Genomic DNA, 15633 nt, shown 5'->3' on the forward strand with positions numbered 1-15633 from the left:
TGTATCTTTGTACAGTCATGCATTCAGTCCATTTTCACCTAAGTGCTAAACATCATATGAACAGTTCTTCCAAGCAGATGGTTTCCTCTTGCCTCAATTCAGACACCTTTATAGCCACATTAGCACCTCCACGCATCAGTTCTACTCATCTCACCTTTTGGCTCTGTTAAGAGAGTAGATTGTAAAAATCTGTAGCAAGACTGGTCAAATCAACGCTGTTAAACTCAAATTTCAGCAAAAATGGGCTTCATTGCTGAAGGTTCACTCCAATGCCATACCTAACAACTGGTTTGTTTGGGGTTCTTTTTGGTCTTAATTTTTGACCAAGTCATTCTAGTTGAAATTCACTACTTGATATTTTCAAAAAAGAAAAAGAAATTTGTAAAAATTGAATACAAAATAATCTTCCTGATTTAGCTTGCAGGAGAGTCTCTCCCATGCGATGCAGAGAATGTGACTTCTCACCATGAATGCTAGAGATGAACCCGCTTGCTCCTTACTGTAATGCACAAAACTCCATAAACTACCTGCACATTTTGCAAGGCACAGATGGAGGACAAAGAGGATTCTTTCCCGTTCAGGACTGACGCTCCAGTTTAATGGCTGCAAAAAGGGCTTGCATGCTCAGAAGCTCGTCCTCTTTTTCTGCCTGTATCAGAAATTACCTGTCCCCACATATCGTGTCCCTCTGAAATTTCTGGTGCTTTGCAAAATTTGTATTCAACTCCAAAACACTGTCCTGAGCTATTAAGAAGCTTGAGATCATTCAGGATCATATTTTTTTAAGACCAGCTGTGGTATATATAAAAAATATTCTCCTCTGGATAGCATTCCACTGCCCAAGTACAGCAATCATTTTTCCAAGTGCTTGAATTACATCCGTGACATGTGAATTGTGGTCCCAAAACTAGATTTGATCACACTATTCCAACCACTCCGCCTATAGATACATGAACACGGATGTGAAATCTGAGACAAACCGGGGAAAAAACTGCACTATGGCAGCTGCCTACAAATGAGCAGGCCAGGCACTGAAAATGATAAATCAGTTCTGTGTAATGTCATATGCCTGCAGCCCTTTAAAGTTGGGACAGTACAACTTCCTAAGAGTTAGTCTGCTATGTGTCCATGGCCTCAGATGGTTTTCACTTTGAAGATACGCGACTGTAGCTTGAAAATAATTAAATTCCTTTTCCTAAGTCTGGTTCTTCTCAACCTATATAGTTTAATATTCCTTAGGCAGTATCATTAACTTAGTGCTCCACACCTTTCAAGAAAGCAGCACGTATCAAGGACTAAAGAAAGGAAAAATGTAATTGATGAAGAACAGCATTTTACAAGGATAATGCCCTTAAAACAAACACTGAAACTTGGTAAGTTTGTCAATAAACATTCAACCACTAAAAGCTAGAGAATTCTGAAAATCCCATTAAAAGCTCTTGCCAGATTTCTAACGTGGTTGGAATCTCTTCTTATTCTAAGAGAACAATCCAATCTTATACACTATCCTAAAATATTAGTCTGACACATTCAGCCCATGAAGGATTCATTTCTGGACGAACCAGTGAGTCCAAGAGAGTAACAGGCATGGCTTTTGAACTGATGACGAGCTTGCAGTATTTAAAGTGAAAGCTAACCACCTTCCCAAGAGGGTCCCTTTTCTCCTTTCACCTTTAAAGTGCAACTTATATTTGCAATAGCAGCTGCCTATTTTGATGTGCTCCTGTATTTCCCTGTGCTTCAATCTACCTTCCACAGTTAAACGATACATGTTGTGATCTCCACTTAATGCTGCATGCCTCAACAGTCAATTCAAGCAGATATGGAGGCATGCACAATTTTAAGAAAATATTTCTTACCAAAAACTTTCTGGGTGAAAAAAACACAAGTTCTTGAAAGAAACCATATATGACACCAAATATGTATTTTGCTTTCTAGTCATTAAAAAAACCTAGAAAGAGGTGGTGGTGGGGAATGTTACTCAAACATTTCTCAGCTACGTGATGATGACGGAAGAAACGCTCTCCTTGTGTTCCTGCTGGCTTTGGGTTAAACATGGGCATGGCTTTTTCAAGTTATGGAGCCTTGCAGCAAAACAGTAACTATGCTGCTGATGTTATGTATAAACCACAGGACACTGGGAGAAGAAACAGAGTATGTTTGGAATTTGTGTGGGAACAGAAGAAGAAGAAGTAAGGAAACAGATGTTTAAGAACATATATTGATATTTTCTCTGAAAAAAATCAAGACACTTGAACACCGTTTTTTTTTTTCAGCAGAGCTTTTGGAAGGAGGAAATGGCTTACTTCCACTGATGGAGTTTTGTTTATCCCCTTAATGATGAAAGTTAAATTAAAAAAAAAAAAGCTTTCCAAAACATCCGCATAGGTGTATGTTGGCTGTATGTAATTTTCCTCCCTACTAACTGCACCAGGTTACATAATATAGCAGCTTTAATTGCTCACCAATCCTCTTGGCTAGCACAGGAAACACAATACCGCTTCTGTGAACCAAAATCTAATTAACTTGAATCTCCTTTTCATAGTCTTCGGTATATTGAAATCACTTCAGAAGTTTTTCAGCTCAAAACTTAACAACAGAAACAGCATTTGATGAAAATGTTTAAAATGTTTAGTGATTGAGCCAACACTTGCTGAAATCAATGGGAGTCTCCATGAACTTCAGAGGAATCAAGCCCTTCCCAACAAGGATCCATGGGTCTCTAAAACCTGACAATACTCTTTTTCAGGAATAAAGGCGATCAGTTTCACAGTTCTCCTCATTATTTTTTACCCCAAAAATATTTAAAATGAGACTTCTTCTTTCTCTAAATCTAGTTGTGCTGTAAGCCCCATCCCAAGCACAGGGAACAGCCCAGGTTTTCATCACAGCACAAGGAAGGACAGTGCCTGATGGCAGGAGGGCAGAGAGGGCACCACCACCACCCCCAGAGCATGCCCTGGCTGGCAAGAGGTCCTCCCCTCTGTCAAGAGGGCCTGAAGCAACCGTTATGCTCAGAAAAGCATCAAAGCAGCACCATTTCAGGATTTAATACAGGAGTACAGGGATAAAGGATACTCCCCATGACTCTGTCAAGCACCTTCCCTATACACTCCGTAAGAGACTGTAATTACTGCTTATTTTCACACTATTAAGTATGCTTCCAAGTGCCCAAAGTCAGCTGCATTGCTTCCTAGTTTGTTGAAGACTTTGGGAAAGTATGTTCTAGGACACAAAAGAACCATCACAACTCCTGGTTTACACTGTAAATCATAATTTATTCCTAAATGGTTTTTGCATTTTGAGCATACACGGGAGGATTAAGAAAGAAATTTAGAAAACAATGCAATATAAAGTTAAAAACTAACTTTGTTTAAACAGAAAACTAAAGCTTCATATGGCAGTTTTCCTGCCAAAGAACGATTCTTTTTATAGATTAAAGATGGTCTTCTCCCACTCGTTTTTAAGAAGGTTCACAGATGAAGAGGAACAAGATGTCAAGTGACTTAAAAAAACCTTAAGAAATAATTGGGCACGTGGGTTATTTATCTGGCCTGATTAACACAGGGTGGTCTTGGAGGAGGATTATTTGGGGCAGAGAAAGCAGTTAGTCAAATCCTCAGAAGGAGGTCATGTTGACAGATTCCAGAGTGAGAAACGAATCCTCCTCCAAAGACTAGGAAAAAGAAGATGACTTTAACCTTCTCTTCTCTCAGAAATTATTTGGTTAGAATGACCTTTGAGAACATACTGAAGGGCAAACATTAACCGTTGCTACTCCCAAGCCCAGCATTAATATTCTTCCATTGCACCCTGCCTGCAAGCTAGTATGCAAAGCTCAAATCAAAGGCTCATTGAGCTCCGGAGGGAGGCAAACGTGAGCAGGTCCAGCGTGACAGATACTTCCTCTACAAATGCCCAATGTCTGGGTTACCTGTCCAGATCTAGGAAACAGTAATGGTATAAGAGCTGATCTGAGCTGTCGCAACGGTTCATACAGAGGAAAGTAGATTTTATACAGACAGTTACTTCTAGCTTGTTAAGCCTCAACCTCAAAACCATCTGCACCCATAGGAGGAACTGTATGGAAGAAGGACTGCCTTTGCATCATAACCATTTAGTGCTTACCTCACTGATGACCCAGTCCCCAAACTGCACCCTGTATGGACGATACAACACTGGATACAAAAAGTCAGAAATACCTGTGGCAGTGAAGCAGCCCAGCATAAAGCTGGTAGTGTCCCAGCTGAATGCCTCTTTCCCTAAATCAGAATTAAAGACGCAAATCTGCATTTTCCCAAAGCAAGTATTACTATGAACTTTCTCCAGATATTACAGGCAGTTACGGTATTCTGTCTGTGATATTGCACACTTGAAAATGCTTTTCTCAGTTCCTGATCTAGTGGTCACACCTTGCAACTTCAACTTTGGGGATAAGAGAATGGTCTAGATACAGCAGAGCCATGGTAGCACTGCAAAGCCAACACAGCACTGCAGAAGAAAGCAGAGAGACTATGTATGGAAAGATGAAGGGAAGTTAAAACAGATCACGACGCTTTACACTGGAAAGTTTCTTGTATCTTATAATGCACAGGAAAGCTGTTATCAGAGACACATACAGACAGCAGAGGGAAGGGTGGCCAGTGGAACGTTGAGTTCTGTGGGTCCACAGGTCACAGAAAGACCATCCCCAAAACACAAGAATGCAGGGGGGTATATTTTTCTTAATCCTGAATCTTCAGCAAATGACAAGAATAGGTCCGTGTCCACTGCTGGCTTCAGCAAATGTCTTTCATGCATCTCCTCAGGAAGCGTTCTTTGCACAGACTGAGATGAGCATTTGAATGGACAGTTTTAGATAAATATAAAATAAATATATTTAACACCAAGTCTAAGGAATTCTGCACCATTTTGAGCTTTAAAAAAATGTCCCCACCGTAAGTGGGCCATCATATTGTGTCTTCATTAGAAGAGAGACTGGATAATATTTTTCCTGATCCAGTCTCATATAGCACAGTCCTTCTCAAGGGAAACAAATACTTGTCAATATTTGGAAGAATATTCATCCTAACAAATAATGCTTAGCATGCTCTTCTAAAGACACCGAAGTACTTCAGAAAGGTGTGTAGTACTATCTGTAACTTTCAGCTAATGAAACTCAATGAATTAAAGCTAGCTGGTTAAGTCATTCTTGACTTTATTTTACTTCTACCAGTTACATCAATGGTATAGTGTACTAACAGACCTACTGATTTCAAAGGTATGCTGTGCGGGATAGGGTAGTACTTAGTGTCAGCAAGTACGGCAGAATAAGTGTCCAGTGAAAAGAACCAGAAAGCTCCAATTGCAGCCCAGTCCTGTGCCCCTTTCATGTGACTTGGTCATCACTTGTGGAAGACAGACTTTGTTTTTTCCTTAAAACAGGTGAAGGGGGAAAAATAGAAGAGAAAGTAAAAAGGAAAAAAGAAAAAACTTGGAAAAAACTTTGGAAATAAAAAACCCACACAAGACAATCTTGATACCCTGTACCAGTCAGAATTACTGATAGCACAGGTACAAGCAAGAAATACGCCCGGAATTGCTGAAATTACCAAAATTACCAGGTATCTACAGTCACTACATCACTAGAGAGGATATAGTGTTTTGTAATTCATTTGCCCTGAAACACCGAGCATCAGACTGTAAGCAGAACAGTGTGATGCCCAATGAAGATATATAAATTATATAGGGGCATCATCTCTTTACTTAGTGGAGACCAAACCAGCAAGTTTTCTGTGAACTGCAGATCATTTGATTGCTGTATTTCTATAATATGCACAGGAAGGAAGGGGAAACATCTGAAGTTATTTTTATTTCCACAAGTCTTCTGGCTATACTGTATGAATGCTAGGGTGGGTCTGGCATTGTCTGAAATGTGTCAGGGTCCTTTTGCATAGCCTCATTTCCTTCTTCCTGTTGCTAGGAAGGATAGTTAAGCATGAAAAGCGCTTGTTTACAGTACAGGACCATCCTGTTAAGCACATGAGTTCTCTTCCTCCATCTCCTTTTAACCAGCCAAGGGTGCAGTTGTGTTTATGCTGAAGCCAATAGCACAACTCCAATCAGAGGGGAACTGGAAGAGAAGTTTGAATCTCTGAAGAAGCCCAAACATAACATACTGTGGTATTCTGACCAGAAAAAACTTTATCATGCAAACTGCATCTCTAAATATTTGCAGAACTCATAAATTCACATGCCTCAAACAAACCATTGCCTAGAATGTAATGAATTAGAAGAACCAGAAAAGTAAAACCGAGTCACCTCTCATGTCCTTCATCTAGGAATCCTAATATAAACATTTGAGTGCATAAGGACAACTGCAGTACCTTTTTCCTGCCCCCACCAGAGGCAAAATACACAGGGTACTTCTGAGTTTCCATGACTAGCAGCAGTCTTTCTCTCTGGCCCAGCAAGAGCAGCTGCAGAACTGGCTGGGAAGACCCTGATTCAGGAATTAAAAATCCTAGACTGAATCTCTACAACTGAGATTTAAAACCCAAATAAAAACATGACAAGATATATTCTTGCTTTTAACTACCACTTAGAAATGACATTTAACAATAGCTCCATGGTGTTTAAAACAATGTATCTGCACTTCCTTTTGATAAAAAAAGAAATCAATTAACAAACCAAGTTATTTTAAAAGAAGATAAAGAGATCAGGAAGCCCTAGAAGTTAGAAAAGGTAGCTCCAAATACTTTGATTTCTATGAACTTGTAGATGAAAGGAATCTTCTCAAAACAATATCTACATCTTCTTTTGCATATACTATATTCCATAATTAAAGAATCTCAGCCCTAATCAGGATCCCACAGGCAAACCAAAGTAGTAACCCAAACCCATTTGCTAGAGAGACATCGATCCTACTTCCTGGCCACCTCAGCCCTTCTCTTTTTTGTTGCTTCTACTGGAGATGCAGATCAGGATGCCTACAGGACATCAGTAAGGATACCCGGAAGACAAGATAGTAGGCTACAGCTGTGGAGTCAACAGACGTGCCCAATACCAACGCCGTGTGCTGTCAGCCAGCAATAGCCTGGTTGCCAGACGGATGCTGAATCAGGCTGGCACGGAACTGCCGATAGATTCATACTCAGAGGCTCGTTTGAAATCTGCTTGTCTATTATCTTCCTTAAGTTCACTACAAACAGCCTTAAAACATAACCTGACTCAGAGCATTGTTACTGATTTGCTGCTGGGAATTTCTTGATCAGGGCAGGGCAATTCAAACAGATCACACCTACTCCTGTAAAAAATAAAAGCATCTATAATTGATGGCTAAGATAAAATTACATTCCCCAGTCTTTCAATTCACATGCGTTAAGTACTATGACACATCAGGCAGAACCTTCTGACCTAGTTAAATACATTGTTTAAATGTAGTTATTTCTTCAATACCCTAATTTTCCCAAAGAGAACCGGGGAATAAAAAAAAAAAAAAGAGAAAAAAAAAAAAAGGATTGTTGCACCAATAGTAAGTGCCCTTGACGGGCAATAGAGCTCATTAAGCTAATGGCAACACATCGCTCAACAGCTTCACAGTTACGGTGGAAGTAAGTCATTGGTGGTTGTTTGCAAAAAAGGGGCGGGTGATACGGGACGTAAAACTGCCCGACTGGAAAACAGCATCGGTTTTCTGTTTGCCTCGAGAAGGGGGCGGAGGGGGAGTGATCCCCACTGGCAGGAGGTGCTGCTCCTCCACCGGGATCAAAGCCTCCGGGGGTGACATCAGGGCTGGCCACCGCCGCACGGGGGGAGCCACCGGGCTCCTGGAGGCCATCGGGCTAATTACGAAGAACTTCAAAAGAAACTCGACGTTTCCCGTCTCGCAAGGTCTGCCGGAATAAAAAAAAAAAAAAAAAAAGAAAAAAAAAGAAAAAAAACCCCGAAACACCAAAAAAGAGAGAGAGGAGGTGGCCACGGTGCCCTGCACAGAGGGAGGCCGCATCCTGCGCGCTCCTCCGCGCCTTAGGTCCTGCGGATGTTAACCCTTTCGGCCCGCGCCTCCCGACCAGAGCCGCAACGGACCGCCGCTTCCCAGCGCTAAAAGTCATTCCGGGCTCCCGCAGCGCTCCCGTCTCACCTGGGGCTGCTCCCGCCCCGACGGGCGCTTTTCACCCCGGCGAACACGGACGGGGCGGCGGGGCGAAGACCCGCAGCTAGGGATGCACCGCACCGCACCGCACCGCACCGCGGGACGGGACGGGACGGGACGGGACGGGACGGGGCAGCCGCCGCCCCCGCGGGAAGCCCGCCCGCGCTCCTGCCAGCGCTGCCTTTCCGGGGGCTGCGGCATAACAAAAGAGGGAATCCCGTCTCCCCAAACCCCACCGCGCTGCCCCCGAAGCACCTCCCGGCAACGCTGGCCGCGATGCGCGGAGCCTGCGCCCCCGGCCGCGCAGCCGCCACCACCTCTCCCATCGGGCAGAGCCCGAGCTTACGTGTGAGGATCATGGTCTCCCGCCTGCCGCGGTGCCTCCGTGGGGCTGCCTGCCCGGCTGCCTGCCTCCCTGCCTCCCTGCGCGGCGGCGGCTCACAACTGACACCCGGCGCGGAGGAGCGGCGCGGCCGCCCGGCCCCTTCAGGCGCCCCCGCCCCCGCCGCCAGGGCCCGCCCCGCCGCCCGGCCCGATCCGCGCCCGGCGCCCCGCTCCGCGCTCCCGCGCCCCGCAGGGACGGACACTTGCGCGCAGGCAGGCGCAGCCCGCGCAAGCGCTTACCGGGTCGCGATCCATAAATACAACCAGAACGCGACATACACCCCCCCCGCCCCGTTGCACGCCTGGGGGGTCAAGGGGAACTTCACAAACCAAAGGTAATGCAGTCGAAGACGATCTAATGGCTTATGACCCCTTTACTCCTCTGTGATTTTTAATGGCTATCAGCTATTGCGCTAGCCTTTAAGGTGGTAGTGATGTTTATAAAAAGCAGTCAGCAAAGCTCTAAATACTTTTTCCAGGAAACGTACAGAAGAGTGCTAATGGACAAGACAGTGTGGCTCCCTGGTGTTAAAAATTGGCGAGGGTTGGGACGGCCTGAGCAGCCCTAGGCAAAGGGGATGCTGAGCCTTCAGCCTGAAACAAGCCGTGCAAGGTGGCCAGGGGATACTGGTGCCTCCATCCCTGGGCAGCGTGTTGAAGAGTGCCGTGAAACGTTGAAAATGCCCGCACACCATCAAAAGTCTCAGTCTGGACCTGGATGGAAACCAACAAGTGTTTTTCCTATGGGGACCACAGTACAGCCATAGGTATGGCTTGCAGATAGCGGAGCAAAGCCTGGCTTCATAGCTCTGTGCCTGGGAGTCACTCCTTACACCATTTACTCCCCTGTATATTTTGCAAAGATTGTTCAAATGCTTATTTCTTGGTTGACGCTCACACTCAAGGCTTTAAAATGGCCCAAAATAGCTACTTTTGAGCAGCTGCCAAACTATCAGCGTGGAAAAGAGTACTGTGAAATTTTGAAAATATCTGGGTCCCATCAAAGATTATGATTGGTTCATTTTCTTCCAAGCCAGCATCGTATTTTATACTCACTGGTGTTATTCTAAGATTCAGTTGTCGTTTCTGCACTATGACCTGTCAGATATAGAGTATATATAGTGTGGTGCCTGAGCAGGCAATTTGCTGAAGAATAAACATCTCCCCCTTCTATAGGCTGCAAACTGTGGCCAGTTGGCTATTATAGTGTTGTTTCTGGAAACCCCTACATGGCTCCAGGTCATTAATTTACTTTAATAGCCCAGAAGAGGATGGAACTGCACTATATCTTCAAGCTTGACTTTACATACGTTAGCCGCTTAATCAATTACCTCTTCATATCTAAACTCGCTCCAGCTCTTTTTGGCATAGCCACATTTACCTGCATTTTTGAATGCTTCTTGTAAGGCACCAGGATATATGTTTGCAAGGTAGGTCAGGCCCATTGAATGTGAATTCTTAACTCTAACACAGGGAAGACAGACATACGCTACACCCCAGCTGTTGAACAGACAAGGTAATCCCAGTCTAATTGGCTTTCTGTCTGTATCGTCTATGCTTTTATGCACTTGATAGACTAGGAAGTGACAGAATAGTCATGACAAGAGATGGAAAACGCTGGTTGCACATTGTGTGTGAGTTTCAGAGTCTGAATTCCAGAAAAGAGAGAAATTGTTTCTCCAATAAGCATCCTCAAAAGGAAGGGGGGGGGGGGGAGAAAAAATTATCCAGAACATGTAGGAAAGCATGCTGGTACTAAGGCATTTCCATCACAGTGATAATGCTGGAATCAGAAGACCACCGTGTGTCAAGTTAATACCCTCAGTAAAAAGCAGGGTTTGTTCTTGTAAACACGGACTGCCTAGGCTGCTTCCTGGACCAAGCCTGCATCTCTGTATAGGAAGCTTTTGTATAGGACCCACAGCAAGCTTTTGAAGGAAAGAATGGACTTTTACTCTGCAGGAAAAAATGGGAAGGGTTTGGAGGACTCAGCAGTGTGAAAGGGAACTGAAAAAAGCTAAGAATGAGAGGAGGAGGTGTGTGTGGCAGTGGAGCAAAATCCGAAGCGAGAGGGTTGTGTGATAGATGCAAAACAAGAATTTGAAGTCAGAGAGTTTTGTTTGAGGATTCTGAAAGGGGTAAGTGATGAGATCGGTGAATACATGGCAAATGTGGCCGAGACATAGAAGAAGGGATGCTCTCAGTAGTTAAACCAAAGGTTGTCATTCTCCCTCTCACCTCTACCACTTCATAAAATAGCAAATGAATGCTGCTGCTGCTGCTGCTAAAACACTATGTTTGTGCTTTAGTTCAGCTCTCCTCTTCTTGCAAAGCTAATCAGCTCTCACAGTAAAGGAGGAATCTCCATCCTCATTTAGTCTTTGTGGATTCCCTCAGCAATGTCAGAACCAGTGACTTTTGTGATGGAGCAGTCTGTCTGCTGGGATCATCGCTAAATAGATGCCGGAGGATTATCACTGACCTGGATTAGATTCTTGCTGGTAATCTGAAAGAGAAAGGCTTTGATTCTAGTTTGTTATCAACCCTTGAAGACATGCAGTCTCTCTGGCTTGCATTTTAACTTGGAATTCTATAGGGCTGCTTAAGCAGGCGTATTTTCAGAGCTGAAAAGCAAGGCACCAGTCTCGCATTCGCTGTAAAACGTGCTCAGAGGAGCATTCCACCTGAGGCATGGGTGTTTAGCAGGCTACAACCACCCTAATCACTCATCTGGCTTTAAAGAGCATTGTGAAATCAGTAGAGCTTTGGCCTTTAATATTTTTATTTCTTTATCTCTCTGGCTATTCAATGAGCAGGCAGCTGCCTGACAGAGGCACAGGATTTTAGAAGTAGCCTGCCTAAGAGGATTGTTTCTGTGGAGTACTGTTATCCTTAATGCAATCAATGAGCTCTCGCTGGATGGTAAAATAATTGTAAAGGATTGCCCGACAGGCACAATTACTCACTTTAAAAGGTGAATTCTCCTTCTGTTGTAACTGCATAAGGGAGTGATTCGCAGGACGGCATCTAATAATAAGGACTTGATTGTCCTCTGTTTTCCCTCCCAGGCCCAAATGCCTTAATGGTTAACTGTACCCTTGTCATCCTTTTTCTTCTAAATAGTGCAGTACACAGAGAAGTCCCAATTCGTAATTAGTCAACTGACCTGCTGGTACAAACACAGGATTGTCAGACACATGATTGCAATTCTAAACGCTAGTATTAATATCCTCTTAGCAACAGCATGATAGATTATAGAGCAGTTTCAGCCCGAGTTTCCAGGCTTCTGGCTCTAGGCTTGGATTCCTTGTCGACCGGGGTATTTGTGTGTAGTATTTCCACAGTCCAAAGGACCTTCATGTTCCAACCATTGTCAGCGAAATAATTAAGTTTGCATTTTCTAGCACTTGACGTTACTGAAAAGTAATTATTTAAAGGAGTCTGTAATTGTTCAGGCCTCTTGACAAAGAGTGTTTGCACTATCACTTCTCAGAGATAAGTGGTATTAAGAGCGCCTTGCTTTCAGAGAAGGAAAGCTATTGTTTCACCTACTAGAGAATCACAAAATGAAATAAAGCATCTTTCCAAAGTAGTTTTTAACAAAATACATGGTAAAGTCTTTATATTGCATAAACATAGGTGCTGCTCTACTGCTTGTAATTGATGGGCTCTCTGCCCTAGAAATCTTCCTTTAGAAATAAACAGTATTAGAAATATTACCAGCTCGTCATGTATAGGGGACTTCTACTTGTATTTGATCCCAGGCAACATCTAGGTTTTTTTTTCCTTTTCTTTCTTTTAACAGTAAATAATAAAATTAACTTTGCCTTATTCTTTGTGGTGCATATAACTATTTTAAAAGGAGGGATAAGTGAGCTCTATACTTTTGTCTGCTTCTGAATGCCCTCAAACACCATGAGTTCAACAGTTCAGGCTGAAAATGAAATTACCAGGTTCACTCTGTTCTTAAGAAAGGCTCTATTATATGGATGCACAAAAGGATGAGAAATAAAAATTGATTATATAGTTCGACAAAGATACAATTTGGTAAAATATAAATACAGATACTGAAATAGGAGGAGGAGAGAAAATAAATATTTTCGTTCCATTTTAAACACAGAAGGTGAGCTCCTTAGCTTAGATGGAATACCATTGGTTTATAGAAATTGGTGGAGATGTAGAGTATATTTTCCATATTGTGTTTAAGATGCTGTCACTGGTGATGATTTATTTTTTGAAGGCTGCAGAATTTTCTACTGTTAATGGGTCTGCCTTCCCTTCAATTAAAAGCTATATTTTTACATTAAAAAATGCGATTCACCTTTGGAAAAATAACCAACTGAATTTACCTTTCAAGAAAGTAGGGAAAGCAGATTTCGGTAAACTAAACCTTATTTAGAAGAAGTGCTAGAGGAGGCTAGTTAGAATTTCTATCCTGTGATGAAGGCTCAGGGATGATCCAGAGTATATAGCTTGTGGCATGTAGAAAAAATCCTCCTTCCTTTTACTCCAAAAATTCAGAGTAACTGCTCATTTACTGATAAAGAAAGCATCCATATTCGATTACTGCTTCACAACAAGGAACCTGAACCTGAAATTATCAGGACTAAAACCTCTGCATGTATGTGGTAGAAGTGGTCATGTCAGTGAGACCTGATGGATATGCAGGTCACAGGGGACCAACTCTAACACACTCCATTAGAGAAAGCTGTAACAAAAGTTTGGCCCTGCCAAGGCACCATCCCTAGGTTAAGCTGTGGTAGCTGCCTTGGTGGCCGTGTGGCAGCAGAGCTCCGTGGCACCAGGAGTCATCCCTGGCCCCTCTCCTCTCTTTTGTGGGTCATTTGAATGGCAGCGGCCGTGCCTGGATTTGCACCCCTGCTTCTCTTCCTCTGCGCTTACAAGTCACAGTGTGCAATGAAGTGGGAGAGGAAGACAGTACGAAGGATGCGTTTACTCAAAATATATATTACAGAACGATCAAAAGATGAACAGCTTGATGATGGCGTATAATGGAGGCAGGATATATATCTCAGCTTTGTGTTGCTTGGGAAAGAAGAGGTTTGTTTCAGACCAACGCTCTTGTTTTCACTCTGTGTTCATGTGACAGCAGCTATATCATTACTAAATCAACCAGCGCTTCCCTCTTAATTTTTAAGCAAATAGATTTTACCTTCCCCCTTTAAAACCACCAGTTTCCAAGGCATTCCAATGGTAAGATGTGGGTTTTTTTAAATCTCATTCTGTGTTCATGCATGACCTCCAGTCTCATGAAGAAAAAAGGTCAGCTTTCACAGAGAGACAACAGTAACCTTCATTAAAACAAGATGTAAGATGCAAGTTGCCCACTAAAGTAGATGAAAATTGAAAGACTGGTGCCTTAAACATGTCAAAACAGTGGTTAAAAATTGGTTTATGAAGCAGCTGTGTTGTTATAGTACACATGAGATGCTAGACTTTTCAGCATGATACCCTGGGACAGACCATGTCAGCCATGCAGTGCCCAGCTGGGTTTAAAAGGAGTAGAAGGGAAGGAAAGTAAGGTTGTTTTTTTTTTTTTATTATTATAGTAAGTAAAAAAATTATGAACAATGAAAAATTTCCTTTCAAGAAACAAGTTTTTCTTACTTCTGTCTTCCATCTTGTGTGATCCAAGGCTTTTTAGTTAAATGAACTCTATATTCATTAAACTTATTTCCTCTGGAGGAAATAGGCGCATGCATCCACCTGGACGAGTTGACCCATTATGTGAAAGACTGCTGCTGTTTTAGCCTTGGGGAATCTCCAGGACGCAGGAAATCATTTTAAACCCATGACTCAATAAAGCACGATAACTATGGCAACTGGAACACATACACTGTGATGGCTAATTTCACCTTAGCATTCATCAGGGGAGGTACTAGCTTGATACTGTAGCGTGGAGAGTAGCTATTGTTAATGTAACGTGGAGCTACAGAGACAGGGAAGAAGGAAAACACATGTTAATAAGCCCAGTGAACAAAGTCAGGCCTGGTGTAAGTCAGGATAAATTCATAACCCTTCTCGGTCCTGTTCTTGACAGCACACTAGACTGAGACTCAAAATGCCTATCTGCAGTCTTGTCCTGTTTTAACTTATTGGGCAGCCTTGGTCTATCCATTCCCCTTCTCATACTTCATTTTTCACTAGATAAAATAGGGAGAATAATACGTGCTTCTTTTGCAAAGCCCTTGGGATGTACTGTGGAAAGTGCTGTATGAGATTGTTACGTTGATACTGTGCCTAGTAAAAATCGTCTTGCAGATTGCCAGTTTGACTGCTTCTTTCATTGTCCATGCCCATGCTCTTGCTTATTGTAACTGAAAAACAGCTTACAGCAGCAATTACCTTGCGTTTTACTGGGAGATGCGTACATGCAGACAGTACCTTAAGTAACTTGCTGGAGTGTCAACACCCGTAATGATGTCTGAGGAAAGACGAGAGAAGTGGAGGGGGAAGCTAGCTGTCTTGCCAGCAAGAACAAACTGAGTTGGAGAAGATTTATTAGGTGTATATTACCCAGATAAATGTGATCCTGACTTGAATGAGAGCCAGCAATAGCAAGGGGAGAGGGTCAGGCAGAAAGAAGTGGCTGTTTGGCCTTCATCAACGGGTTGGAGACCTGACGGGGATTAGGAGGAGTAACAGAATTGTTGGGGTGTTCATTCGTCACTCTAAAATTTAGGATTATGAATTCTAAATGGATGGCCAGTTTAGCTGAAAAATGCTTCCTCCTCCTCCATGCTACATTTCTCTTTTTATGCCAGCATGTTACAGAGAGTGAGAGTACTGTATGATATTATTTGTGAACATGATACAATACATAAAAGTGACTGACAAGTTAATAGCAGCTTGCATGTTTTAAAAACAAAGACACATATTCTGTTACATGACCACAAAAAAAAGAAACATGGAAAGCGGTTAGTTTGCTTTCATATTTCAACACTGTCACATTATGAAGGGCTACCTTTTTTACTCTGCTTGTTTCTGAGGTTTTACTTTTGCCTTAGTATCATTTTACAAAGAGACATGGTAAATGAGTTTGTTCTTGAGAAAGCAAATCTCTCATATCTAACCTTAGCCCAGAGCAGTTTTTA

General features: G+C 42.7%; 1 protein-coding gene across 5 annotated transcripts in view; it reads right to left on the reverse strand.

Moving 5' to 3' along the window:
- Positions 1-15633, reverse strand: part of DLC1 (DLC1 Rho GTPase activating protein) — a 247831-nt gene that overhangs the window by 31369 nt on the left and 200829 nt on the right. The window contains exon 1 of one of the 5 annotated variants that reach the window (XM_076336308.1): positions 8481-8539. The exons of the other annotated variants lie outside the window; for them this stretch is intronic. Coding sequence (XP_076192423.1) covers positions 8481-8493 — 13 coding nt within the window. The 5' untranslated portion in view covers positions 8494-8539. Of the gene's footprint in view, positions 1-8480; positions 8540-15633 lie in introns of those variants that run through there. 5 annotated transcript variants of the gene reach the window in all.

The sequence above is a fragment of the Aptenodytes patagonicus genome, chromosome 4 (assembly GCF_965638725.1).
Source record: "Aptenodytes patagonicus chromosome 4, bAptPat1.pri.cur, whole genome shotgun sequence".
Classification (NCBI taxonomy): domain Eukaryota; kingdom Metazoa; phylum Chordata; class Aves; order Sphenisciformes; family Spheniscidae; genus Aptenodytes; species Aptenodytes patagonicus.